This window comes from Takifugu flavidus, chromosome 13 (genome assembly GCF_003711565.1).
Source record: "Takifugu flavidus isolate HTHZ2018 chromosome 13, ASM371156v2, whole genome shotgun sequence".
In the NCBI taxonomy this organism is placed as follows: Eukaryota; Metazoa; Chordata; class Actinopteri; order Tetraodontiformes; family Tetraodontidae; genus Takifugu; species Takifugu flavidus.
Genome location: NC_079532.1, coordinates 10,177,125 through 10,198,513, shown reverse-complemented (window position 1 = coordinate 10,198,513; position 21,389 = coordinate 10,177,125). Strand labels below are relative to the sequence as shown.

Genomic DNA, 21,389 nt, shown 5'->3' with positions numbered 1-21,389 from the left:
CACTCACAGTGAGTCACTTCACCTCGCCTGACCTCAGCGACCTCTGACATCACCAAAGATTTTCGATGTTCTCATAACCTTAAAATGGGGAATCGTGTCTCGTCTGTGCAACATTTGAAGTTAAGTTTAAAGCTGGAGAACTTGGTGTTGCTGGTGCGGAGGTGAAACACACGTCCTGAGGAACACCTGATCACAGCCTAATGAAGGGGGCGGGGCCAGAGGCTCCAGGAGGTGCTGCACGGGGCTCCTGCCGTTCAGGTCAAGGTCGCCACCACCTCCTTCATGTCCCTCCATCGCTGGTCCACACCTGCAGGGACAGGTCACAGGACGCGGTCCCCCCTGTCGTCACCATGGTGACCTGGTCTCTGGGACGTCTGGGTCAGAGGTCTTATCTTATCTCAGAGCTGCCGGAGCAGCATTCCGGACACGGTTCATCTCTGCTGGATCAGTCTCAGATCCAGATCCAGATCCAGATCCAGGCTCCTCCTGGACGTCTGCACGCACGCTCGCCGTCTCCATCACTCATAGAGGTCTCGACCCTGCCAGGAACGTCCACAGACGCTTCACTGTGGACAACAGGTCGCGACCCCTTGTGCTTGCAGACAGGAAGTGATGCTGCCCTGTGGAATGCTGGGACGGTCCTGTTTCAGGAGTTCACCTCCACCCTCGAATCGCACCAAGGTGTCAGCAGTGACGCACGCCTGAGCGGCGCCGCTCCGCTCCGCACCCCCCCGGAGACGCGCAGCACAGCAGCACACAGGTGCCACTTCCTGTCGTTCCCTGCTTCCCTTTTTCCAAACCCGTAAACACGCGTGTGACTGTCCTCCCACTTCCTCTGAGAGGACAAAACACTCGCTCCTTTTTCCATTATCTTCTAGCTCAGGGGTGGGCAAACATTTTGATTCGTGGGCCACAATAAGTTCTAACATTTGACAAAGGGGCCGGACCAGGAGCAGATGGATGGATGGAGTGCTTTGGTAACCTCACCTCATTGGAGAAAAAATACACATCTTGGGATATGGAGAAAACATGTGCTTTAATTTCAAATGAAAATGAAGAGAAGCATTACAACAAAATATCTGACTTTGGAATGAGTCTTAAAACACTTAAAATCCAATGAATAAAATGTGCCTTTTTAAAAAAAATTAATAACCATTTCTATTTTAAAGCACTGAAAGTTCTGTTATCCTTCAGGATATCACCATCACTCTCCTCCTGACTGTCTTTTTTCTAGTGGGAAAACACCAGAATTGCAGTGAAAATTTAACATTAACAAGGTTTATTCATTTAATTTTTCAAGTTTGGCGGGCCGGATTAAAACGTTTAACGGGCCGCGTGTGGCCCCCGGGCCGTAGTTTGCCCATGCCTGTTCTAGCTGCTTCTCCCTCGGGTCTGGTGGGGGGGCAGGATCCGCCTGGCTCGGGTCTGGTGGGGGGGCAGGATCCGTCCGCTCGGGTCTGGTGGGGGTGCAGGATCCGCCCGGCTCGGGTCTGGTGGGGGTGCAGGATCCGCCTGGCTCGGGTCTGGTGGGGGGGCAGGATCCGTCCGGCCTGGGTCTGGTGGGGGTGCAGGATCCGTCCGGCTCGGGTCTGGTGGGGGTGCAGGATCCGCCTGGCTCGGGTCTGGTGGGGGTGCAGGATCCGTCCGGCTCGGGTCTGGTGGGGGTGCAGGATCCGCCTGGCTCGGGTCTGGTGGGGGTGCAGGATCCGCCTGGCTCGGGTCTGGTGGGGGGGCAGGATCCGTCCGGCTCTGTACAGGTGTAACACACTAGCAGTGGCACATGGAGGAGGAGGAATGTGCTGATCAGATTTGATAAGACAAGTTATCTTTGATTAGCGATAGCAAAGCTAATTCCAAATGAACCGATTAGAGTCATGATTAAATGACAGTAACCTCCCGTCTGGAGCCGATGGACTCGTGGTCAAACATCTCAGCCTGATGTCCAACCTGTGTGAAAGGCCACAGGTGCACCACAGGTGGTGGCAGGAAGAGGCCTGTCACGGGTGACTGGTCCCAGGACAGGAGCTGGTGGGTGACTGGTCCCAGGACAGGAGCTGGTGGGTGACTGGTCCCAGGACAGGAGCTGGTGGGACGCCATAACTTCCCTGGTGGGGTCACATGAGGCTGAGGTGGAGGACGTTCAGTTCAGGTCCATTTCCTCTCATGGCTGAATGAGGTGAGGACGACCGTGAAGCTCCACTCAACCATGTCACCATCTGATCCTGGTCCCAGGTCCTCAGGTGCACCTGGTCCACCTGTTCCACCTGCTCCTCTGCTGCTGGAGCCTTCTAGAACTTTCTTGTTCATCATCCAGCTGTTCTGCTGCTGTTCTGTTGTTGTTCTGCTGCTGTTCTGTTACTGTTCTGCTGCTGTTCTACTGCTGTTCTGTTGCTGTTCTGCTGCTGTTCTGCTGTTGTTCTGCAGGCTCAGACTGCTGGGGGGGACCAACAGGATCCCCTGCCAGTTTTCTGAAGCCCTGCTGGTTCATGGTCTCCCCGCTCCATCACAGACCACCAAGGAACTGGCTGATGCTCTGATCCTGGTCTGGGAGATCCTCCAGGAAACCCTCCCTACGAGCGCGTCACCGTCGTCACCATCACTGGTCGTTAATGTTTAACATTTTAACCTTTATTATTTTCAACATTTATTATTTCCATGTCCCCTTTAAAAAATCACTACAAATGAATGAGTCTCAACGCAGCCGCGGGGCGTCATGCTGAGCTGCCCTCTAGTGAAGTGGCGCCCTCTAGTGTTCGGGTCTGAACAAGCTCCAGCTCAAAGGTTCGCAGGCCGTAACGGACCTGACAAGAACCGAGCCCCTCAGAACGAGCCCCCACTGTCTCATAGACACGTCAGAGTCACACTGTGGTGTTTTATGTTGTTGTTCTCAGTCGTTTCCACCCAAACACGGGAGGTCATGCAGCAACACCCCCCCCCCCCAGGAAGTCTGAGCTCCACACCGTGTGTGTGTGTGTGTGTGTGTGTGTGTGTGTGTGTGTGTGTGTGTGGTATTCAGAGAATGTGGAAACAATCCAGAACGACTAACGAGGAACACAGTTTAATGGCGGACTGGTTGCACCACAGGTGCTCAGCGGGGGGGCGGTGCTCAGCGGGGGGGCGGTGCTCTGCGGGGGGGCGGTGCACAGCGGGGGGGCGGTGCTCAGCGGGGGGGCGGTGCTCAGCGGGGGGGCGGTGCACAGGCGGCCCTGCTCACACACCTGCTCAGCACCTGCTGGACCAGCGGGTACAGTTTATAACAGCCCTCGATGCAGGTCCGCACCCCGGCCGTCAGCGTGTCCTCCGACATTTCTCCGTCTGACTGCAGTCCAGAGATCTGGTTGAGGCTGGGGAGGAACGCCACCGTCAGGCTGCCCTGGTTCCGGCTCTGGTCCGGACCCCGGTCGTTTTCCTCCGCGTAGGTCGGATCGGCCACGTAAGAGGCACCGTTCTGACGGAGGGAGCATCCCAACACCAGGTCATACATTTCAATCCCAGCATCTGCCAGTGCCAGAGAAGCACAGGTGATGGCGTGGGCCAGAACCGAACCACTGTTCTCCAGAACCATCATGTTGACCTCGATCTGGGAGCGGGGATACTTGTGAAGGCGCACGGCGGGCTGCAGACTCTCCTGCAGCATGGTGGAAAAATCCTTCTCCTGGCTTCCCTGAATCCAGGATCCTCTCTCCGGGCAGGAAAACGGAGCAAAGCGCATGTCAGTGGTCAGTCTGGACAGAACCGGAAACAGGCGTCAAACACATCATCAAGTCTGGTACCGTCACACAAGTTCATAAAGACGCCTGGGCCGCGCACATCCAAAACACATGCACATTTATTCATAGAAGTGAATAAAGGTACGTGCCTTCCACATTTCATGTCGGTCTCGTCTTTCCTTTCTGTTTCTCTGGGGCCGTAAACGCAGCACATCAGCTTGGTGTTTCCAGCCTCGATGTACGCGGAGCCTTTAGCCTGGCTCACCAGGCCGCACCGGACAAACACCGGCCGCACGTCCACCTGGTCCCGCCGCCGGCCGTCGGCTCTCGGGCCCTGCGGGGACACACCGTCCGCTGGCTGGCACACAAACAGCGACGGGCTCTGGGAGACGTCCGGCCCGCGGACACGTTTGGTATCCGTCGGCATGGCGTCCACACTAACCGGAACTGAGCAGCGCAACGCCGAAATGTGTCCCCCAAGAAACAGAAATAAGCGGGAAAGGGGTTCCGCGATTGCGTGGCCCTTAAGGAAACCGCATCGGTGAAAACAAACCGCTCATTCGAAGATTTGCGACATTAGCAGATATTAATTCACGAGATTGCGTCTCAAAATCACAGATTGTCGAAAGGGCGCCAAACGATGCAGTTGGGACACAAATCAAATGAATATGACTAGGGAATATCACGAATTAATAGGTTACAAACACCTGTTGGCGACGAATGGATAATCTCGCCTGTTAATTAAGAAAATACAATAAAATCAAACAGTGACATCGGCCTTTTCCATTGCATCAGCCGAAGAATCGGGGCCATTAAAGTGGCGGGCCGGGAAATGAGTGGCACCAAGATCGACCAATAGGAATGCACGATCGCGGCTGCAGAGGCGCGTCTAGACCAATCAGGTGGTCTGTGGGCGTGTCCAAGCGCTCAGAGAGCACTTGGTCTGTCGGTCGAGCAGCGTGAGTTAAAAGGAGTTCCAAAGGAGTCTTCGGAGCGTCGTTCTGGCAAAAAGGCGATTTCTGTGAGTATTCGGCCGGCCTGGCTGCTGCGTGTCCCGCCGCGTCCTAGCGTTTTAGGCACCGTTGTGTGTAAAGTGTGCGTGTGTTTGTCTGTGTGAGAGCGGTAGCTAGCCTACCCGGCTAACGCCTGGTCCAGGATACACCTGGACGGGCTCTCCAGGTGTTGGGAGCGCTGTCAGCTTGAGCAGGTAGGTTCGACCACGTCCACCTCTGGATGCGGGTGTCGAGCAGCGCTTTGACAGCTTTGGTCCAGCCAACCTCCCCTATTGGACAGACTGCATGTGCAGGATGCTCAGTTCTTATACTAGTACAGATATTGTTACATTTCTTTAATCAACGGTTTATATGCGCGGTTTTCTCCAGCTGGTTTCCATCCCAGCAGCAGCCGCAGCGCCGTGGTTGCCAGCATGGTGCTGCCGTAGTCAGGATGGGGATGGGGGCTGTTTACGGGCTGTGGTGGCCCCGGGGAGCTGAGGGCATCAGATGGGCCTTCCTTCCTGATCACGCTCCCCCGAGAGGAATTCAGCTTTGTTGCTTTTTAATTTGCTGAAGCTGTGTCGGTGCTGGTGGTCAGTGCTCCTCCGTAGCACCCCTGAACTGTTGGATCAGGGCCTCGCTGCTTCTCCGTCGGGGGTGGATGAGCACCAGGTAAGTAGCTAAAACAGGTGTTGTCGCTGCGCTGGAGGAGCTGAAGAAAAGCCCTGAGAGCCCGCGTGTCCAAACAGCCCCTAATGGCGGCCCCAACGCTGCAGGCACAACCGCCTCTTTTGCACGTCACAAAGCAGCTGGAGAGCACAGGGTTCAGCCCTGTGGCGGTTGCTCCTGGCTCGTCTGAACCGTGTCCCGCAGCGCTCCACTGGACCCAGTTGGTGGCAAAACCAGTTCCCCGACCTGCCGCCTGACGCCGCTCTGCTTTCTCTTGTCTCCAGAGGCCTGATTCAGAATGGATTCCACTTTGACTGCAGCTCAGATCCGCCAGAAGTTCATCGACTTCTTCCTCCGTCACGAGCACAGCTACGTGCACTCGTCGGCCACCGTGCCGCTGGATGACCCCACGCTGCTGTTCGCCAATGCGGGCATGAACCAGGTGAGAGCGCGTGTGACCTGCCGGAGCAAACGCTCCCCTGAACGCAGCCCTGACCGGCCTCTTGTGCGCTCTGATTAGTTCAAGCCCATCTTCCTCAACACCATCGACCCGTCCCACCCCATGGCCAAGCTGCGGCGTGCCGCCAACACCCAGAAGTGCATCCGTGCAGGAGGCAAACACAATGACCTGGACGATGTGGGCAAAGACGTCTACCATCACACCTTCTTCGAGATGCTGGGGTCCTGGTCCTTCGGCGACTACTTCAAGGTGCCGGACCCACAGAACCTTGATGGTCCCACGGAGCTCTGAACCCACCGGTCGTACTGACACCGTTGTCTTCTCCACCTTTTGTCCTCCACCTGTGCAGCAACTGGCCTGTAAGATGGCCTTGGAGCTCCTGACTCAGGAGTTCGGGATTTCCATAGACCGTCTTTATGTCACCTACTTTGGCGGTAGCGAGGAGGCGGGCCTGGAGGCCGACCTGGAGTGCAAACAGCTCTGGATCGATCTGGGAATGGACGAGGCTCGCATCCTGCCCGGCAGCATGAAGGACAACTTCTGGGAAATGGGCGACACCGGGCCCTGCGGCCCCTGCAGCGAGATCCACTACGATCGCATCGGAGGGAGGGACGCGTCTCACCTGGTCAACATGGACGACCCCAATGTCCTGGAGATCTGGAACCTGGTGTTCATCCAGTTCAACAGGTAACGGAAGCTGCTTGTGCCTGTGGCCCTTTAGTGGAAGGGGGCCCCCTCAACGCTCAGTGGTGTCCATCCAGCACCGCCTCTGAGGGATCTGTCGGTGGAGCCTGACTCTTCTGCCCCTCCCTCTGTAGAGAGTCTGAAAGCGTCCTGAAGCCTCTGCCTAAGAAGAGCATCGACACGGGGATGGGCCTGGAGCGGCTGGTGTCCGTCCTGCAGAACAAGATGTCCAACTACGACACGGACCTCTTCCTGCCCTACTTCGAAGCCATTCAGCAGGTGGGACCAGCTGGTTACTGAGCTGTGGAAGCTTGGCCCCCCTCAGACAGCAGTTCCAGTCCAGCTGGAGCAGCTTCCTGGGGGGTCCAGGCCCACTCTGGGACGGGCTTTACTCACACCTGTCTTTGTTTCAGGGGACAGGTGCTCGGCCCTACACTGGGAAAGTAGGTGCTGAGGACGTGGACGGCATCGACATGGCCTACCGCGTCCTGGCCGACCACGCACGCACCCTCACCATCGCCCTGTCGGATGGCGGTCGGCCTGACAACACGGGAAGAGGGTGAGGCCGACTCGGCTCGGGAGGAATGTCCTTATCCTGGCGGCTTTTGAAGCCCCTGTTTAAGATTTGGTCTTTGGTCACATTTAGATATGTGTTGAGGAGGATCCTGCGCCGGGCCGTCCGCTACTCCCACGAGAAGCTGGGAGCTCAGAGAGGATTCTTTGCCTCATTGGTCGACGTGGTGGTCAAATCTCTGGTGAGCTCTTCAAAATGATTTGTGTGTGTGGCCTCGTGTAGCCCCCCGGCCTCCGCTGGAGCCCTCACCTCTGGACCCACTCGTCCTTCCAGGGTGACGCCTTCCCAGAGTTGAGAAAAGACCCGGAAATGGTGAAGGACGTCATTAACGAGGAGGAAGTGCAGTTCCTGAAAACGCTCAGCAGAGGGCGCCGGATCCTCGACCGGAAGATCATCAGTCTGGGAGAGTCAAAGACCGTCCCAGGTAAATGTCCTCCTGGTCTCTCACCAACGCTGCACCTGCTTTTTCAGCCTCACACCTGTTTGTGCACCGTGCAGGTGACACTGCGTGGCTGCTGTACGACACCTACGGGTTCCCTCTGGACCTGACCTCCCTCATCGCCGAGGAGAAAGGCCTGAACGTGGACCTGGCTGCTTTTGAGGAAGAGAAGAAGGCGGCACAGGTGGGCGCTGAGTCTTGGCTCATAAATACCTGGTGTACATCTGTGTGCACGGGAATGCTCCGCCCCTGTCCCCCAGGGCGTCCTTGACAGTAGCTTTGTGAAGAATGTTGCATAAATTAGAGCGACAGTTGAGCAGACCTGCAAGTGCTGGTGTGTGTGTGTGTGTGTGTGTGTGTGTGTGTGCGTGTGTGTGTGTGTGTGCGTGTGTGTGTGTGTGTGCGTGCGTGTGTGTGCGTAGTTAAAGTCCCAGGGGAAGGGTGCCGGGGACGAGGACCACATCATGTTGGACATTTATGCCATTGAAGAGCTGCGCACCAAAGGCGTGGCCGCCACAGACGACTCTCTCAAGTACCGATACTCCTCAGACGAGCGGGGCCAGTACGGTGGGTGTCTGCTCAGTCCTTCTTCTTCACCTCCTTTTTGCGCTGTTCTCACCGTGCGTGCGCATGTACGTGCGCAGAGTTCCAGCCGGCCTCCGCCACTGTGCTGGCCCTGCGTCGGGACCGCACCTTCTGCACTGAGGTGAGCTCGGGGCAGGAGTGCGGCGTGCTGCTGGACCAGACGTCCTTCTACGCAGAGCAGGGGGGGCAGACGTTCGACGAGGGGTTCATGGTCCGAGAGGACGACAGCACCGGAGACGTAAGTGTGAGCGTGGCGCCGCTTGAGCGTGGCGCCGCTTGAGCGTGGCGCCGCTTGAGCGTGGCGCCGCTTGAGCGTGGCGCCGCTTTAGCGTGGCGAGCACAGCGCTCATGTTTCTCCTGTTTCTCCCAGAGGATGGAGTTCACGGTGAAGAACACCCAGGTCCGGGGGGGGTATGTCCTCCACGTGGGGACGGTCTACGGGACGCTGAAGCTGGGAGACCAAGTGACCTTACATGTGGACGAGGTGAGGACACGTCCTCTGCATGGTCGGCGTGAACGTTCCTTGGGGGCTGAGCCTCGTGTGTCCTCAGGCTCGCCGGCGCCTGGTCATGAGCAACCACACGGCCACGCACATCCTCAACTTTGCTCTGCGGGGAGTTCTGGGGGAGGCGGACCAGAGGGGCTCCCTGGTGGCCCCCGACCGCCTGCGCTTCGACTTCACGGCTAAAGGGGCGCTGAGCACGGGCGAGGTGCGGCGGACCGAGGAGATCGCGTGCGCCCTGATAAAGGAAGCCAAGGTCAGTGGAGCGGCGTGCGTGCAGCTGTCTCCCAGCACCAACGCTGACCTGGTCCTGGTTCTGCCCCCCCCAGACGGTGTACGCCCTGGACGCCCCTCTAGCTCAGGCCAAGGCCATTCAGGGGCTGCGCGCGGTGTTTGACGAGACCTACCCCGACCCGGTCCGAGTGGTGTCCATCGGCATCCCCGTGGAGGAGCTGCTGAAGGACCCCGACAGCACCGCCGGGTCGCTCACCTCCATCGAGTTTTGTGGGGGAACGTGAGTAACTGTGGACGGGTGGAAGCACGGGGGCGCCCCCCCCGCTCCCGCCCTCTGTAATGGCCCGACCCGGCTGTGCTGGTTCCGCTGCTGAGCTCGGTCCTGTCTCTTCTGCAGCCACCTGCAGAACTCGGCTCACGCCGCTCCGTTTGTCATCGTTTCTGAGGAGGCCATCGCCAAGGGCATCCGCCGCATCGTGGCTGTGACGGGGGGAGAAGCGCAGAAGGTCGGCCGCGTTCCCACCGGGTCCAGAACCCTGTCCCACCCCCCTCGCTGACCTCTCCTCTCTCCCCCCTCCCGGTTCTGCTGCTCACAGGCCCAGAGGAAGGCAGAGGCGCTGCACCAGGCTCTGTCTGCGCTGAGCGCCAAGGTCCAGCAGCAGGCCGCCCCCAACAAGGACGTCCAGAAAGAAATCGCCGACATGACGGAGGTAAATGATTCTGGCGCCGCTCCTGCTGGAAGGTTCTGGTGCCAGCTGTCCCTCTTCAGTCCGTAGGCACCGCAGTCATCTCCCAGTGGCGCAAGGATGAGATGAGAGAAGCTGTGAAGGGCCTGAAGAAGGTGATGGATGACCTGGACCGGAGCTACAAGGCCGACATCCAAAAGAGGGTCCTGGAAAAGACCAGCGAGGTGATCCAGAACAAGCCCAACCAGCCGCTGCTCATCATGGAGATGGAGACTGGAGCCTCGGCAAAGGTGAGCCACGAGGGTCTCCTGGGGAACCAGGTGTTCCGGGAGCAGGTCTAAAGGTGCACGTGAGCCCAGAGACGGGAGGGTTCACTGTCGGGGGCGGAGCCTGTCTCTGGAGGGTTCACTGTTGGGGCGGAGCCTGTCTCTGGAGGGTTTAATGTCGGGGGCGGAGCCTGTCTCTGGAGGGTTCACTGTCGGGGGCGGAGCCTGTCTCTGGAGGGTTCGCTGTCGGGGGCGGAGCCTGTCTCTGGAGGGTTCAGTGTCGGGGCGGAGCCTGTCTCTGGAGGCTTTAATGTCAGGGGCGGAGCCTGTCTCTGGAGGGTTCAGTGTCGGAGGCGGAGCCTGTCTCTGGAGGGTTTAATGTTGGGGGCGGAGCCTGTCTCTGGAGGGTTCGCTGTCGGGGGCGGAGCTGTCTCTGGAGGGTTCAGTGTCGGGGGCGGAGCCTGTCTCTGGAGGCTTTAATGTCAGGGGCGGAGCCTGTCTCTGGAGGGTTCAGTGTCGGGGGCGGAGCCTGTCTCTGGAGGGTTCAGTGTCGGGGGCGGCCTGTCTCTGGAGGCTTTAATGTCAGGGGCGGAGCCTGTCTCTGGAGGGTTCAGTGTCGGGGCGGAGCCTGTCTCTGGAGGGTTCAGTGTCGGGGGCGGAGCCTGTCTCTGCAGGGTTTGCTGTCAGGGGCGGAGCCTGTCTCTGGAGGGTTCAGTGTCGGGGGCGGAGCCTGTCTCTGGAGGGTTCAGTGTCGGGGGCGGAGCCTGTCTCTGCAGGGTTTGCTGTCAGGGGCGGAGCCTGTCTCTGGAGGCTTTAATGTCAGGGGCGGAGCCTGTCTCTGGAGGGTTTAATGTTGGGGGCGGAGCCTGTCTCTGGAGGGTTCGCTGTCGGGGGCGGAGCCTGTCTCTGAGGGTTCAGTGTCGGGGGCGGAGCCTGTCTCTGGAGGCTTTAATGTCAGGGGCGGAGCCTGTCTCTGGAGGGTTCAGTGTCGGGGGCGGAGCCTGTCTCTGGAGGCTTTATGTCAGGGGCGGAGCCTGTCTCTGGAGGGTTCAGTGTCGGGGGCGGAGCCTGTCTCTGGAGGGTTCAGTGTCGGGGGCGGAGCCTGTCTCTGCAGGGTTTGCTGTCAGGGGCGGAGCCTGTCTCTGGAGGGTTCAGTGTCGGGGGCGGAGCCTGTCTCTGGAGGGTTCACTGTCGGGGGCGGAGCCTGTCTCTGGAGGGTTCAGTTGGGGGCGGAGCCTGTCTCTGCAGAGGCTGCATCAGGACCCGGGTCACGAGACTCTCTCTGCTTCCTGTTTCTCCCCTTTCAGGCTCTGAACGAGTCGCTGAAGCTGCTCAAGTCTCAGTCTCCTCAGACGGCCGCCATGCTCTTCACCGTAGACCCTGACGCTGGCAAGGTCACCTGCCTGTGCCAGGTCCCTCAGGTAGGAAGCTGCTCTCCTCTGTTCCCTCGCTGTCGACGTGTCTAACCTGCCCCCCCCCCCCGCAGGAAGTGGCCAGCCGTGGCCTGAAGGCCAGCGAGTGGGTCCAGGAGTTGTGCCCCCTCCTGGATGGAAAAGGAGGCGGCAAGGACATGTCGGCTCAGGCGACTGGGAAGAACCCTCAGGGCCTGCAGGAGGCGCTGCAGGTGGCCGACCGCTTCGCTCGCATGAAGCTGGGAGAGAACTGAAAGGAGGGAGCGGGTTTGGGAATCTTCTGTGGGGGGGGATAGTAGAGGTGCCCCAGTGAGCATCCAGTAACAATGAGCCGTCCACTGTGAGGAGGCCCCTTCACTTCTGCATGTTTGGGAGGTTCTGCTCATCACTTTAGGTCCTCACTATGGGTTCCAGCTGCTCCGAGGGCGGAGCTTCTGGGATCAAAGGCTGCTCTCCTCAAACATCTGTCTTGTTTTCAGCTCAGCTACGAAAAGTTAAATCACATGTTGGATTCTGGCTCAAAGCCGTTGAGCCTCTGGAGGGTCTGATTGGACGGGTTCGAGCTGTAACTCTTTAATCACCGCTCCCCTCACAGAATCGTCTCCCTGTCCCTCGCGACTCCAGAATAATGTGTTAGCTTCATGTGGAGAACTGTCGCTGTTTCATGTACGTTGTTGAACTGGAATAAAGATGGTGGTCCCGGCCCAGGCCTGTTCTTTACCCCCACCTGATGCTCGAGGAACCGGCAGGAACAACTTCAACTTTGTCTTTCACGAAGCTTTTACTCAATACAGAAGATACAAAGTGGGATCACAGACATGTTTCACTCCTTCCACCAGTGGTTCCAACCCAGGGAAACAGACGATTCCCATCCAGCTCCTCCAGCTCCTCCGGAACACGTTAGCAGGCTAGTTCATCGAGCTGCTGCTAACAGAAGCTACAAGCGTTAGACTGATGTGTGTGAAGCTAGTTCAGGTCCTGAAGAGCATCCTGCCTTCACACAGCTGCTCCCAGTTTATCATTCCCAGTTCCCAGCGTTGGTTAATGCAAAGCTAACGCTGCGTTAGCATGTGTTAGCATGGAGCAGTACGTGGAGGCGCTGCGGCTGCAACCTCAGCGCGGGTGAGTCGGGTCAGGGGAGGCGTCCCAGGACGTGAGGACGCCGGCGGTGTTGGGACGCCCCCACGCTGCCTGCAGCCAGCCACGGAACGTCGGGAATGTTCCGTCTCCACAAATCTAGAAGCTTCTGACAGTTTGAGCTGCTTCAGTTCAGCTGGGAAACAGAGCAGAAGGCAGAGAGAGAGAGTGTGTGTGTGTAGCTGTGTGTGTGTGTGTAGCTGTGTGTGTCTGTAGCTATGTGTGTGTGTGTGTAGCTGTGTGTGTGTAGGTGTGTAGGTGTGTGTGTAGCTGTGTGTGTGTCTGTGTGTGTAGCTCTGTGTGTGTGTGTAGCTGTGTGTGTGTGTGTAGCTATGTGTGTAGCTGTCTGTAGTGTGTGTGTGTGTGTGTGTGTGTAGCTGTGTGTGTGTGTAGCTCTGTGTGTAGCTGTCTGTAGGTGTGTGTGTGTGTGTAGCTGTGTGTAGCTGTGTGTGTGTCTGTAGGTGTGTGTGTGTAGCTGTGTGTGTGTGTGTGTGTGTAGCTGTGTGTGTGTGTGTGTGTGTAGCTGTGTGTGTAGCTCTGTGTGTGTGTGTGTGTGTGTAGCTGTGTGTGTAGCTCTGTGTGTGTGTGTGTGTAGCTCTGTGTGTGTGTGTGTGTAGCTGTCTGTAGGTGTGTGTGTGTGGTGTGTGTTGGTGTGTGTGTGTGTGTGTGTGTGTGTGTGTGTGTGTGTGTGTGTGTGCAGCTATAAAGGCACAGCTCCTCACCAAACCCAAATGTAATCAGCAGGTGAGGAAGCTGCTCTGGTTCTGGTTCTGCTGGACCAGCACCAGAGCAGGTGTGTGTCCGTGTGGTCTCACTAGTCCACAACATTCTATAGACGCAGGTGAAGACTGATGTGTAATTACAGTGTTACGACACATGAAGACGGCAGGTAATAACATCCCTGCTGGGATCCTCCATCGGGTTGGACAAACTTCTGAGGTTCCAGCATTTGTGCTGCTAACCCATCGCCATGGAAACAAGCATCAAGCCCCTCCCACCTGGCCTTTTAAGGTTATAGTAGGAGGGGCTTGGTCATATGATCCATGTCTCAAGCCCCTCCCACCTGACCTTTTAAGGTTATAATGGGAGGGGGTTGGTCCATATGATCCATGTCTCAAGCCCCTCCCACCTGACCTTTTAAGGTTATAATGGGAGGGGGTGGGTCCATATGAGCCATGTCTCAAGCCCCTCCCACCTGACCTTTTAAGGTTATAATGGGAGGGGGTTGGTCCATATGATCCATGTCTCAAGCCCCTCCCACCTGACCTTTTAAGGTTGCCCCAGTTCAAGTTCTGAAACATTTTCTTTCCCTGGTTTGGTGTCCCGTTGTTCCTCTGCATCACCAGGTCCCAGCAGCTGCACTCCTGGTTCCTGGTCCCACTGGACCGGTTTCACCCGTTGAAGACACTGGTTCTGAAGGTTCTGCAAGAGTCCTGCAGGATCAAAAACTACAAAAAGACCATCTCGGTGTGAAAGACCCCAGAATAGTTCAGAAGACCCGAAACACTCTTGCTAATTGGACGTGGTCCTGGTTTGGGTCCAGCCTGTCCTGAAGCTACAACGGGATCAGGGACAGACGGGAGTGGCCAAAGACCAGAAGCTGAAGTCTGTGCTCCATCCCAGTCCGTCTGATCCGAGGCCAACACTGACCCGTCTGGGACGTCCCCTTTCTGAAGGTCCGGTCCTGCCAACGTCTGGACGCCGCTCAGACGTGAGCACCATCGCCGATGCTCCAGAGGTGAAATGCATTGTGGGTCACCTCTGGGAGACTCGGAGCTCCTGGGGTCCTGTTTGATGCTGAAGGGCGTTGGCAGTCTCCATGGCGACGGGCTCATCTCCACTGGCCACCGGGGTCGTTGGCGACCTCTAAATGATGAGAGGCGGCGTGATGGCGAGGACAGGAACCAGCACCGGAGGCTCCGATCCTCACGGGCCGCTGGTTACTTCCCAGGGAACACGGTGATCTTGCCGGCCTTGGCCAGCCGCTGGATGATCTGGGCTTCGTAGTCCGCATCGTGGACGCCGGTCTTCCGGAATTCTCCAGAGTAGCGGTTCTGCTCCCAGTAGTGGTGCCAGTTCCCACGGCCGTCCGCCCCAAAGCCGAAGACATTGACCTGGAGGACAGCAGTGGGCCCAGTTAGGAACCAGTGTCAGGAACCAGTACCAGGAACCAGTACTAGGAACCAGGACTGCTGGATGAGCTTCAGAGTGGAGACCGACCTCATCGCAGACGTGCAGGGCGAAGAACAGCACCAGCATGCCGGTGGACGGGTAGCGCCCGTGGTGTCTGGTCCAGCGGTCGTGCACGTATTTGAAGAACGCAGGGTTGAAGATCTGGACCTGCGGGGTGGACACAGATGAGAGACGTCAAACGGCGCCGTCCAATCCGGCCCATCAAAGCCTTCAGGATGGAGCTGAGGAGGCACCTTGTCCTTGTCCACCCGCAGGAACTGCTTGACCGGAGCGTAGGTGCTGGGGGGGAGAGGGGGGTTAGTGGTGCTGCAGGGAGGCCGGACTGAGCGCTGACCTGAGTCCTTACAATCGGATCTGACCCGTGGACAGAGCGCTGGTGATCCACACCAGGTCCAGCGTCTTGAAGGGGACCAGAACGAAGCTGACGTTGGCCGCCAGGTTCTTGGCGCTCTCCGGGTACATGAAGTGATGAGTGGTGTGGCTGCCCGCGTCCTCTTCGAAGCCCACGGTCGGAGCCAAGTTGATCCTGGGAATCAACAGGGGTGTTGGTGCTACTGGGACACCAGGAACCTTCTGGAAAACACTCTGGATTCTGGTATTTACGGGAAAAAGGCTGAAAGTGCAGAAAAGAAGCTGTTTGGGGTCGGAGCTAAAGGACGTGGAGAGGTGAGGTGGAGCAGTCTGGCTCAGGAGGCTCCTAAACGGACCTTTGAGGGACCTACAGTCCAGAACGTGAGACTGAACAAATGGTTCTGAAGGCCGACAGGCCGGACTCAGAGCAGTTCAGGTTCGACCCGCTTCATGGGCTTCTGGCCCAGCGAGACCATCCCTGACCCCGGAGGAGCAGCGCTCCAGTTTAAGGTTTTACTTTCACGAGTCCGGTTTAAAGGACGCGGGTGACTCTGGTACCTGGTTCTGAGGTCCAGCAGAGAAGAAGCAGCTTTAGTTCTGTGGAGCCGCTGCTGTGGCGTCAGAAGGTAAAGGTAAGGTCACAGTAACGTTCTGGGCCTCACCTTTAGCTCCAGGTTCTGGTCCACCCTCATACCTCATGATGTAGTTGTGCCCATCGATGGTGGCTCCGTATCCGGCCCCCCGCAGGTTCCCGGAGTTGCCCACAACAGCACAGCGCAGACAGCGTCCCGGGTCCCAGGAGCCGTAGGGCGACCTTCCTGGGACCACCTGAAACAGCCACAACATCAGATCAACCCAGCGGAGTTCCTGCTAAACAGGAAGTGACGTCGTTAGCAGCGCGGGCTCACATTCGCTAAGCTACCGGTCTACAAAGGTTTGGACCCCCCAGCCAGAGTGAACAGTTCAGGGGAAGATGAAACCGGTGGGTTCCTCCGAGCCCAGGTGGTCTACCAGAGGCCTGGGAGGTTCAGGTCTGGGCCCCTGTGGGTCCAGAGCTCAGATCCCCTGTTATGCTGAGGGTGCAGCTGTCACCAATCAATATTTGAAGGATCATTTCATCTTCTGCCCCTGAAGTGTCCACATGAACCCAAAGTTCTGCTGGAGGTTCCTGAGAGGGAGGAGATACCTGGAAGAGCTTGAGCAGGACCTGCTGGATGCTGTGGGGCTTGAACTGGGGCTGCAGCATCTGCAGTGAGGAGAGACGTGGTCAGACAGCAGCTCGACACCCCAGCACCAGAACACCGACAGCCTGACCCTCTCCTCAGAACCTGAGGAGGACCGGCCCATCTGGACGGAACAGGGTCCCCGGAGACCCTGACCCGGAGAGCGAGAGTTTCCACGGAGATTCTCCAGATGTGCAGGAGCTTGTTTACACTTTCTTTAAGAAGACAAGGACGCTCCAGTAGGGGGTCGCCAGTCCTGGACCGGTCCCAGGAGGGTCCTGGACCAGGACCAGGACCAGGACCAGGACCAGGACCAGGACCAGGACCTGGACCTGGACCTGGACCCTGACGTCTGCAGTGCAGCTGGGCATTAAATCCATAGCTGGGTCCTGGCTCCTCATCAGAGGACAATAGCAGAATCCCTCAGTAATCATTTGGATTTCCTGATGAAGGATTAGAGGATTTAACCAAAGGAGATGAATTCCTATAAATGTTTATCCCAGCGCTTCTGTCCGGAGGCTTTGGCCCGGCTCACGGGTCCCCGGGAACCAGCACGGCTGGAGCTCCTGGTCCCGACCGCCTCCTGGTCCTGGTCCCGACCGCCTCCTGGTCCTGGTCCCGGCCACGTCCTGGTCCTCCTTTCATCGTATCTTCTCAGGGTGGAGCGACGGAGCGCCTCCGGTCGTCGTTTATTCAAACGTAAAGATTCCTCTCGTTATGATGATGATGATGATGATGATGATGATGATGATGATGATGATGATGATGATGATGATGATGATGATGGAGGAGGAGGAGGAGGAGGAGGAGGACCGGCTCGGTTCGGAGACGTCCTCCTCTGCCTGGACGTCCCTCTTAGACCTAAAAACGTGTCTCAACCTGCTCATTACATTCTCTCTGTCGCTACATCAAAGCCGACCTGGACAGGAAATAACCCAAACTTCAAAGCTGAAGCTCCCTGATGACACAGACGCTGGGGTGCACCTGTGGATCAGGACGGGTGAGTAGAGGAGCATACTTACCACCCACCAGTAGTAGACGTCCGGAGGCAGCTGGCCGTTGTCCCTGGTCCAGACCGGAGACACGTCGGGGTCGTAGTTCTCGTCGAACCAGTCGGAGGCGCCGGGGTCGCCCACGCAGCGAGGACACTCGCAGGTCCTCTGCTGGCTGCTGGCGGCGGCAGACGGGCGGCGTGCACCTGCGTAGCTGGGCACCAGCTTCACGCGCCTCGACTCCTCCCACCCCGGCGCCTCCAGGTAGTTGAACCCAACGCCCCCGCGCAGCGAGACGGAGAAGAAGAGCGAGGTGAGGAAGACCAGGGTCAGCGAGACCAGGAACACCCAGACCCTGCAGGAGCACCTGGCCTTGCTCCCCTTATCAACGCCGTCCCCCCCTGGACCGGGCGTCCCCCCGGGGGGCCAGTCCCTGAGCTCAGACAGCCTGTAGACATCCCTGGACGGGCCCCCACCCCACGACCCCCAGCCCCACCGTCTCTCCCGGTAGAGGGTGGAGGATGGGACGCGGCCCCCCCACGGCCATATTCCCGCCCCTCCCTAAACCTGCCACTGTCCCCGTCAGCACGTCCTGTGGTGGACCACGCCTGGACCCCCCCCACCAGGCTGCGACCGGACCACCAGGCCAGTCGGACCACGGAGCAGAAAGTGCACGTGCACACGCGGGGCGACAGCGGGCTGCACCACCGCTGCCGTCCTTCAGGTGCAGCGTCCCGACGTCCCCCACGCGTCCTCACAGCAGCGCCCGTCCCCGTCCCCGTCCCCGTCCTCGTCCCCGTCCTCGTCCTGGATCAGTGCTCGGCTGCGTCTCCATCCGCCATCTGCTGCTCCCGAGTCCTGCGGAGGGGGGACGGAGACAGCTCTGCTAATCTGATGGTACAGCGTGTGTGTGTGTGTGTGTGTGTGTGTGTGTGTGTGCGTGTGTGTGCGTGCGTGTGTGTGTGTGTGTGTGTGTGTGTGTGTGCGCGTGTGTGTGGTGTGTGTGTGTGCTGTGTGTGTGGTGTGTGTGTGTGTGTGTGCGTGCGTGTGTGTGTCGCGGGTGTGTGTGTCGTGTGTGTGGCGTTGCGTGTGTGTGTGCGTGTGTGTGCGTGTGTGTGTGTGCGTGTGCGTGGTGCGTGTGTGTGTGTGTGTGTGTGTGTGTGTGTGTGTTGTGTGTGTGTGGTTTTGTGTGCGTGTGTTGTGTGTGTGTGTGTGTGTGCGCGTGTGTTTGTGTGTGTGTGTGTGTGTGTGTGCAGCATATGTCTCATCAGCTGCTGCGTAAGGTGCCTGCTGCTGGCTCTAATCTCTAATCCCGGCTGCCCCCCCTCCCGCATCCATCCAGCGGTGCGCTCACCTGCAGGGACACACTGGTCCAACACAGTCCGGTTCTGACCACACACCGGCTCCTGAAGGCACCGTGTGATCCGGACCCAGTCGAGGACCTGTAGGGGAGACAGGAGAGGACAGTGGAACCGACTGGACCCTGAGCAGAAACAGGTTAGAGCAGCCACGACGGACCGCTGAGCTGACAGGAATTAAATTCATACAATTTCCATAATCAAGATGCAGCTTATCTGGTTCCTGCAAACGGAGATTATGAGGATTCAACTGGGCTCAGTGGATCAGACGATCCATGGATCGGACGATCACGTGGATCGGACGATCACGTGGATCGGACGATCCCGTGGATCGGACGATTCCATGGATCACGCCCCCTCCCGCTCACATTTAGTAATCAGAGAATATCAATGTTGAGCTGAATCTAGAATGGATAAAGAGACAGTTAGCAGCCCTGGTGGACGAGCTTGAAGACGGAGGTGACAGCCAGGACAGGAGGAGGACAGGAGGACAGGAGGAGGACAGGAGGAGGACAGGAGGAGGACAGGAGGACAAGAGGACAGGAGGAGGACAGGAGGAGGACAGGACAGGAGGACAGGAGGAGGACAGGAGGAGGAGGAGGAGGAGGAGGACAGGAAGACACAGGAGACAGGAGGAGGACAGGAAGAGGACAGAGGGAGGACAGGAGGAGGACAGAAGAGGACAGGAGGAGGACAGGAGACAGGAGGAGGACAGGAGGAGGACAGGAGGACAGGAGGAGGACAGGAGGAGGACAGGAGGACAGGAGGAGGACAGGAGGACAGGAGGAGGACAGGAGGACAGGAGGACAGGAGAGGGACAGGAGGACAAGGAGGAGGACAGGAGGAGGACAGGAGACAGGAGGAGGACAGGAGGACAAGAGGCAAGAGGACAGGAGGAGGGAACAAGAGGACAGGAGGAGGACAAAACAACTGGAAAATCTGAAATGGAACAAGATGTCCTAAAGGTCCACAGCAGGAGACACTTGAGGACAAGGACATGCGAACTGGTCTGCTGGTCTCCAGTCTTTCTGCACCTTCTCCCTCCTGGCTGGGGCAGAGTGGACTAAAGTCCAGTTCAGGTGCTGGAGACCTGAACATCTTGTTCCTACTCCTGGACCCTCTCTTGTCCCACCTCTCTCTTCATCTGGTCCCCATTGGACAGTAAAGCTGGATCACACCTTCATGAGGTCCTCTGGTAGCTTCAGTCACGGACAGGCGGGATTTAGGGACAGATTTACACTTCCAATCAGTTCTGTGGCTTCTAGGAATGTCAGACAGGAATAAAGAGGTGTGTGTGTGAGTGTGTGTGTGTGTGTGTGTGTGAGCGTGATGAGGTGTGTGCGTTGTGAGTGAGGTGTGTGTGTGAGTGGTGAGTGAGGGTGTGTGTGTGTGAGTGTGAGTGAGGGTGTGTGTGAGGTGTTGGGTGTGTTTGTGTGTGTGTGTGTGTGTGAGTGAGGGGTGTGTTAGTGGGTTGTGAGTGTGTTTGTGTTGTGTGAGCGTGAGTGGGGTGTGTGTGAGTGTGTGTGTGTGTGTGTGTGAGCGTGAGTGAGGGTGGTGAGTGAGTGTGAGTGAGGGTGTGTGTGTCAGTGTGTGTGTGTGTGTGAGCGTGAGTGAGGGTGTGTGTGTGTGTGAGCGTGAGTGAGTGTGTGTGTGTGTGTGAGCATGTGTGAGTGTGTGTGAGCGTGAGTGAGGGTGTGTGTGTGAGTGTGTGTGTGTGTGTGAGCGTGAGTGAGGGTTGTGTGTGAGTGGTGTGTGTGTTGTGTGTGTGTGTGTGCACAAACGGCTCAAAGGTAAAAATCCTGTTAGCGAACATTTAGCTCAGTGACTGATGGCTAATGCTAATAGGCTTTTAAACTAGCATCTTTGTTGTGGTCCTGGTATTTCAAGGAGCCTGAAGCCAACAAACTGATGTGAAGTCAGGCTGGACGTATTAATCAAGTATTGATTATTGATTTCATGCTGCCGGCAACATGATCCGGTTCTGCTTTGGCCTCCAGATGTGAAAGAAATGAGAAGAAAATCCCAAATCCTGGTCTGGATCCTGGTCTGGACCAACCACACACATCAAAGACGCAGCTTGGAGCTCAGCGTCTTGCTCAAGGACACGTTGGCAGGTGCAGCACAGGGGCCTGGGATCAACCCCTCAACCAGCAGGGGGTCCCAGGTGAGCTGCTTCTTGGTTTAGGGTGTCCACCACAGCAGGAAGTGAGCACCCGGACTTCCTCGGAACCATGTGACCAGTGAGACGAAGACACCACGATGACACGCGTCCGCTCTTCTTCACCCTGCTTGGATGGCTGTTGTCTCCTAGCAACACCCCAGTCTCATCAATGGGGGAATGAGGGGGCTCAACGGACAAAAGGGTGCGAATGGACGGAGACAGAAAGAGGAAATGACAAAGAGTGGACATGTGGACGCAGGACGGATGGGGCTGCACCGTCCTGGGGCTGCAGACCGTCACGGTTAAACCACAGGCGGGGACATGTCTGATGAAGGCCCGCTATTGTCCTCACACTTGGACCGCTGGACCATGTGGACAAGCCAGGCAGCGGCCCGCGGCAGGGGGACATGTCCGCTCCCCATCACCGCCGAGCATCAAAGACAACAAAGCCAGGACGAACGTGCTGTCGGAGGCTCACCTTCCTGGAGAAACCCCGGAACGGCGCCTCCTCGGCCGGGCTCCTTCCCGACGTCGCTGCCGCGGCTGCTGCGATTGTGGAGATCCAGCGGTTCTGGTCCAGATACACGCGTGGTTCCGACACGCTGATGAGCATGTAGAAGCGCTGGTCTGAGCACCGCGTCTCCGCTAGCTGGGAGGCTAACGGTGCTAACAGCGAACACAACCGCGATAAAGCCGCTGCTCGACGACAGGAAGCCCGAGGACCGAGCTCCACCGGGACAGACCCGAACGGCGGGGCA

At 57.9% G+C, this 21,389-nt stretch overlaps 3 protein-coding genes across 3 annotated transcripts; 1 reads left to right on the top strand and 2 right to left on the bottom strand.

Moving 5' to 3' along the window:
* Positions 1 to 2,612: 2,612 nt before the first annotated feature.
* exosc6 (exosome component 6) lies at positions 2,613 to 4,206 on the bottom strand. The gene is made up of 2 exons (XM_057052832.1): positions 3,860 to 4,206; positions 2,613 to 3,725 (listed from the first exon to the last, which is right to left on the bottom strand). The coding sequence occupies exons 1-2, from the start codon at positions 4,135 to 4,137 to the stop codon at positions 3,179 to 3,181; spliced, it is 825 nt and encodes a 274-aa protein (XP_056908812.1). The 5' UTR covers positions 4,138 to 4,206; the 3' UTR covers positions 2,613 to 3,178.
* A 366-nt stretch (positions 4,207 to 4,572) lies between these two features.
* aars1 (alanyl-tRNA synthetase 1) lies at positions 4,573 to 11,919 on the top strand. Its single transcript, XM_057052824.1, has 19 exons — positions 4,573 to 4,731; positions 5,659 to 5,816; positions 5,895 to 6,083; positions 6,184 to 6,521; positions 6,653 to 6,797; positions 6,932 to 7,077; positions 7,165 to 7,273; positions 7,366 to 7,516; positions 7,591 to 7,715; positions 7,954 to 8,098; positions 8,176 to 8,354; positions 8,487 to 8,600; positions 8,668 to 8,874; positions 8,948 to 9,132; positions 9,250 to 9,358; positions 9,449 to 9,562; positions 9,622 to 9,828; positions 11,112 to 11,225; positions 11,291 to 11,919. Exons 2-19 carry the CDS (start codon positions 5,673 to 5,675, stop codon positions 11,468 to 11,470), a joined length of 2,901 nt encoding a protein of 966 aa, XP_056908804.1. The 5' UTR covers positions 4,573 to 4,731; positions 5,659 to 5,672; the 3' UTR covers positions 11,471 to 11,919.
* A 1,276-nt stretch (positions 11,920 to 13,195) lies between these two features.
* st3gal2 (ST3 beta-galactoside alpha-2,3-sialyltransferase 2) lies at positions 13,196 to 17,670 on the bottom strand (the record flags this gene model as incomplete). The annotated part of the gene is made up of 7 exons (XM_057052641.1): positions 13,196 to 14,467; positions 14,574 to 14,693; positions 14,780 to 14,825; positions 14,893 to 15,072; positions 15,592 to 15,725; positions 16,084 to 16,143; positions 17,143 to 17,670. Coding segments are annotated over 7 exons (1,242 nt in total), but the record flags the coding sequence as incomplete, so codon positions are not given.
* Between the last annotated feature and the right edge of the window lie 3,719 nt (positions 17,671 to 21,389).

Coding starts and splice junctions, on each gene's coding strand:
- exosc6 (XM_057052832.1), bottom strand. CDS start 4,137: ATGCCGACGGATACCAAACGTGTCCGCGGGCCGGACGTCTCCCAGAGC. Junction 3,726..3,859: donor ACCGACATGAAATGTGGAAG/GCACGTACCTTT, acceptor GGTTCTGTCCAG/ACTGACCACTGACATGCGCT.
- aars1 (XM_057052824.1), top strand. CDS start 5,673: ATGGATTCCACTTTGACTGCAGCTCAGATCCGCCAGAAGTTCATCGAC. Junction 6,798..6,931: donor ACTTCGAAGCCATTCAGCAG/GTGGGACCAGCT, acceptor TCTTTGTTTCAG/GGGACAGGTGCTCGGCCCTA. Junction 7,517..7,590: donor AGAGTCAAAGACCGTCCCAG/GTAAATGTCCTC, acceptor TGCACCGTGCAG/GTGACACTGCGTGGCTGCTG.